At 43.3% G+C, this 5312-nt stretch overlaps 1 protein-coding gene across 1 annotated transcript in view; it reads left to right on the forward strand.

The window, feature by feature from the left end:
• Nucleotides 1-5312, forward strand: part of LOC106525540 (serine/threonine-protein phosphatase 2A regulatory subunit B'' subunit alpha) — a gene marked incomplete in the record, with an annotated part of 170598 nt that overhangs the window by 158679 nt on the left and 6607 nt on the right. The window contains 5 exon segments of the mRNA XM_014019817.1: nt 1021-1264; nt 3434-3482; nt 3570-3659; nt 3806-3981; nt 4078-4196. Of these exon segments, the coding sequence (XP_013875271.1) occupies nt 1021-1264; nt 3434-3482; nt 3570-3659; nt 3806-3981; nt 4078-4196 (678 nt within the window).

Here is a 5312-nt window from a genome sequence, read left to right on the forward strand (position 1 = left end):
GTTTTTATCAGTCAGATTCCACCGTGAAAAATGTCTGTTAGTTTTTGGCCATTGACTATCTTTAAATCGCTTCTTGCTGGTGAACAGTCGGCTCTGGAAGCGATCACTTTTTTCTTTTTTTTTTCTTCTTATTTTGAAGCGAGTGGTTGAAGCAAATGGAGCATAAGAGCCCCCTGGTGGCTGAAGAAAAAAATCCACGTATAAGCCGCACCAGACTATAAGCCGCATGGTTCAAAGTTCAGGGAAAAAGTCGCGGCTTATAGTCCGAAAAATACGGTATTTGGTGAAATGTCCCTCAGCAAATACGACCATGTTGCTGTCACCACCATGTTTGACAGTTCAGTGATCTTAGCTTTGACTCCTGCAGACTTACTTCTTGTGGTCAAACATCGTCTTTGTAACGTTTTTCCTTACGTCTTTTGGGGGGGGATCGGTCAGTCCAATAAGTCGGTTAGCAAAGAAAAACTAGTGAGTCAGTCTTGATCACAAACAGTCCGCTGTAACCCCGTCTTGTGCAGTCAGCAGATGTTTTCTGTGAAGATTATAACAGTAAAAGCGGTACAGCTGAAGTTGAGGGTTTGTTTCCCAACAGAGCAGAGATGCTTGACTGACAGATGAGACTCCAGTCTGCCACAGGTCCACTTTTAGATACTTCCTCTTCAGTTTACGTCGACTGACTCTGGTGTGAACGTAACCCCCCCTCCCTCGCTCATGTAAACAACAACAGTAGTTTTTTTTTCACACTGGAGTCAAAGAGGAAAAACTTTTTTTGTGTTAACAACAGAGATGGAAAGAAGATGTGGATGCCAGCTGCACGTTGGCGTGCGCAATAGGAAGCTGTCTGGATGAAATTAAGTGTAGGATGATACACGAGGATTTGATTTTTATGCTTTTTAAGCTAAAAAAATGGAGGGTCGCATTATAAACGCATAAATACAGTAGATCCCTATTTGTAATCATGATTTCAAAGGATAGTAGTCCGTATAATGTTGTAGCTCCTGCTTTGTTTTGTTCTGACAGGTGATTCAGAGGATATTCTACGTGGTGAACCGTTCGTGGACCGGCCGCATCAACATGATAGAGCTGCGCCGGAGCAACTTCCTGCAAACCCTGGCCCTGCTGGAGGAAGAGGACGACATCAACCAGATCACTGACTACTTCTCCTACGAACATTTCTACGTCATCTACTGCAAGTTCTGGGAGCTGGACACCGATCATGACCTGTACATCGATTTCAAGGACCTGGCGAGATACAACGACCACGGTAAGAACAACGGGATTTTACCAACTAAAACACAGAAAATTCAAACCTTTTGATTTTTTAAAAAACATTTTAAGATGTTGAGCAAGAAACCAGGACGTAAATCTATAGTTTAGAACTTAGTGGGTTTTTTTTGCCTCTCATCTGATTTTTTTATTACATAAGGTGGAAATTATTACAGTACAAAAAGAGCAGCAAATGTTGAGTGAGTTGAGTGAGCACAAAACTCATGCTGATAAGTTTGTACCAGCAATGTTTAGATAACGATTTAAAAACAAGAAAAAAACACTCCGCTGTTTTTTTCTTAAGTGGATCTTGTGTCATTGTAAACTTTTAACCAAAACTCACAAACTGTTACAGTTTGCTTAAAGATAGTTTAGTCATTTTTAACATGTCCTGTCAAACTGTTATCAATAGTTAGTAACTTATTGATAATATCAGCAATAGAGTACAAAGTATGAAGAAAAGCTAGGCTAACTGCTGGTCATTTTACATTAAAGTGCTACACTTCCTTGTGTTAATGACCATAGATGAGGGTAGGAACGTAGACCGACCGGTAAATCGAGAGTTTCCCCTTCTGGCTCAGCTCTCTCTTCACCACGACAGACCGGTACATCGCCCACATCACTGTAGACGCAGCACCAGTCCGCCTGTCGATCTCTCGCTCCATTCGTCCCTCATTCGTGAACAAGACCCCGAGATACTTAAGCAGGAAACATACTCGCTCCGACGCCGACGGGTCGACGTGCGGTCACGTGGTTGTTCGACAGTCGTTTTCGCACAGACCTTTCACAATCCCTACGACACCCTGTGCCGAGCTCGGGGGAACCCCTCCCTCCCACTGAAACATACGTCACTGTATGGAATTTCTCCCCGCAACAGAAATGCAGGAAAAATAGTCACTCACCCGACGGATTTATCCACATATGTCCTGGTTTAGCTCCACAGTTTTTATCAGTCAGATTCCTCTGTGCACAATGTTTGTTTAATCTCCATTCATGAGTTTTTCATGGTACAAAACTCTGCTTCCTGGTCGGCTCGGGGAGCGAGTCGGTTTTTTTTTTTCCCTTTTTTTTTTACTGAGTGGTTGAACCGCATAGCGCTTTCAGCACAAACACGCATGAGTTTTTCTCGGTTTGTCCAGCTTTAAAACTGCTTCAACAGTCTGCTCTAGTCAGAAGTGAGTTTTTTCTTCTTCTGCTGTGTCTGTCCAAGCGCTTTCAGTAGCACAAATAAATGCCCACGAACCAATCACACATTACCTTCGACAAGGGAGAGGGGTCAAAAAGTTCTGCTGGGGGGTTGTGCCAAAAGGGGCTGTCGACATGACGCTGCGAAGCCCGGTGACGTAATTTTCATCATTAAACTGCGACAACCCGTGCCGACGTCGGCAGTTCGGAGCGAGTATGTTTCCAGCTTAAAACTCCTCCGCTTGGGGCAGGACCTCCTCCCCGACCCGGAGAAGGCACCCTACCCTTTTCTGGCTCAAGACCATGGTCTCGGATTTGGAGGCACCGATCCTCATCCCGGCCGCTTCACACTCGATTATGAACAGAATCGGTGACAAAGGGCAACCTTGGCGGAGTCCAACTCTCACCGAAAACGAGTCCGACTTACTACCGGCAATGCGGACCAAGCTCTGGCACCGGTCGTACAGGGACCTGACAGCCCTTGTCAATGGGCCTGGTACCCCATGCTCCCAGAGTACCCCCCACAGGAGTCCCTGGGGGACACTATAGTTGGGCGGTGTTACTCATTTTCATACCGCTGTATTAGAAAATACAGGGATATATGGTATTACCAGGCAGCGAGGGGGGTGGGGTCTGTGGCGTGTTGAGTAATTAATGTTTAATGGAAAAATGGCTGCTTGTGAGCATTTACATACATAAAGCCAGAGATCAACATTTGAACATTTAAAGAAGCTCAGCTGCTTTGACGCTGCTGTCACTCAGAGCGGCATAGCTTCTCACCCTGTTCATTATTTATAGGCTTTACACAGAACCCCACTTTAAAAGGCAGGAAGTGTGTCTTTATGGTAGTTGTGATCCTAATCTCAGTATTTTGTATTGTCTGATATAAAACGTGTTTGTGTGTTCACTAAATGAGTTTGTAGAGATTCAAACCGTTTTTTACTCATTTTGTTCCGTGATGACTTCCTCTCCCCCCCGACAGCGTCCTCCAACAGGATCATTGAGCGGTTGTTTTCCGGGGCCGTTACTCGGTAAGTGGACACAACATCCACCAGCGCACAGAAGCTGATTACCTTCAGCATAAAAGCTGACAGCGAACGTCTCCGTTTGGTTTCCAGGGGTAACGCTGTGCAGAGAGAAGGCAGGATGAGCTACGCCGAGTTCGTCTGGTTCCTCATTTCTGAGGAAGACAAGAAAAACCACACCAGGTAACAAGCACGCACACGTGTGACTGAGCATCTGTTTGGGTACTTTAAGTCACCGTGTGGTGCTGATAAATATTCAGCAGCCAACTCATTGTGGTTTAGAGCTGCTGATTCTTAATTTCAGGTAAAACGTCTATTTTCCCTTCCAGTATAGAATACTGGTTCCGCTGCATGGACGTGGACGGTGACGGCATCCTGTCCATGTACGAGTTAGAATATTTCTATGAAGAGCAGTGTGAGAGGATGGAAAGGATGGGGATCGAACCTCTGCCCTTCCAGGATTTGCTCTGCCAGATGCTTGATCTGGTCAAACCTGAGAGTACAGGTTGGCAACTTTTTATTTATTGATTTATTTTTGGGACAGTCAGGCAGCATCAAGACGCTGCTTCTGGATTTAAACTCATTTCTGTGTCTCTCTCAGGTAAAATAACGCTGAGTGATCTGAAGCGCTGCCGGATGGCTCACATATTCTTTGACACCTTCTTTAATCTGGAGAAATACCTGGACCACGAACAAAGAGATCCATTTGCTGTGCAAAAGGTGCTAATCTGCATTTCTTGTTTTCAATGAATGTACTATCAAATAGGGACAATTAGATTTTTTCTAACAGTGAAGATAGAAGAGAAAAAAAGTATTCAAACCGAGGACAAGTACTTCAGTTTGGGTCCTCGTCCATACCGAGTAGAGAGACCAAGAACAAGGTGACTCCCCTTCCTTATGGGCCTACAGCCCCTCTGCCTGGATCATATCAAATAAACAGCAGGCTATATACTGTTTAGGGGTGCAACGATAAAGAAAATTCACAATTCGGTTCGGTTCAATACTTTAGTCTCACGGTTCGATATTTTTCGATACAAAAAAGAGAAATGCCCATGCCCCTTTTGACTTGTAGTTTATTTAAATTAATTATGAACATTTGTTTAACCTCAAAAGTACAGTTTTTAAATTAAATGTTGCTGAAACAGCAAGTTTCTCAGTGGATCTGCGCTCGACAATGCAGCCTAGGTGGAGTAGTCGAACACAGATCCACTGATCCTTCAACACAGAGCATCTTCAGAAGACAAGTTGATAAAATAAATATGAAAAATTGGTATTGTTTGATACAAGTGTGTATTGAACCTAAAGCACTGTATTGAACGGTTCGATATGGGTACATGTCTTGTTGCACCCCCAAATACTGTTGTAACAGGGGGTGCACTGATTGCAGTTTTCTGACCAATCAGCGATCTTTAACGAGTCTGACCTGCCGATCCCCATTTTAACTGACACTGTCAGGTGTTATAAGGTCACAATACATCTTCAATGTTCCAGTCTTATTTTGTTGAAAAACATTGAATAAAACCCTTGAAACAGTACAAACTTGTTTTAACTGGACATTAGGCAGCACTCACAGCTGATTTTCAGACATTGTGGAGGTAGATGAGAAACAGATCTTTTTCACCGATGTTACCTAACTATCATCCCATCTCCCAAAACGAAGGAAATCAGATTTATTGGAGCAGCCCTAGTTGCAACATTTTACAATAAATAAAAAGATCAAATAAGATTTTCTTCTTTCAACTTGTATAAATGACTTAAAGGGGCAACATCATGTAAAATCAACTTTTTTGAGTTTTATATCATGTTATAATGTTATACTCTCATAAAAAAAAACAT

Source organism: Austrofundulus limnaeus, unplaced genomic scaffold, assembly GCF_001266775.1.
Source record: "Austrofundulus limnaeus strain Quisiro unplaced genomic scaffold, Austrofundulus_limnaeus-1.0 Scaffold232, whole genome shotgun sequence".
Taxonomy (NCBI): Eukaryota; Metazoa; Chordata; class Actinopteri; order Cyprinodontiformes; family Rivulidae; genus Austrofundulus; species Austrofundulus limnaeus.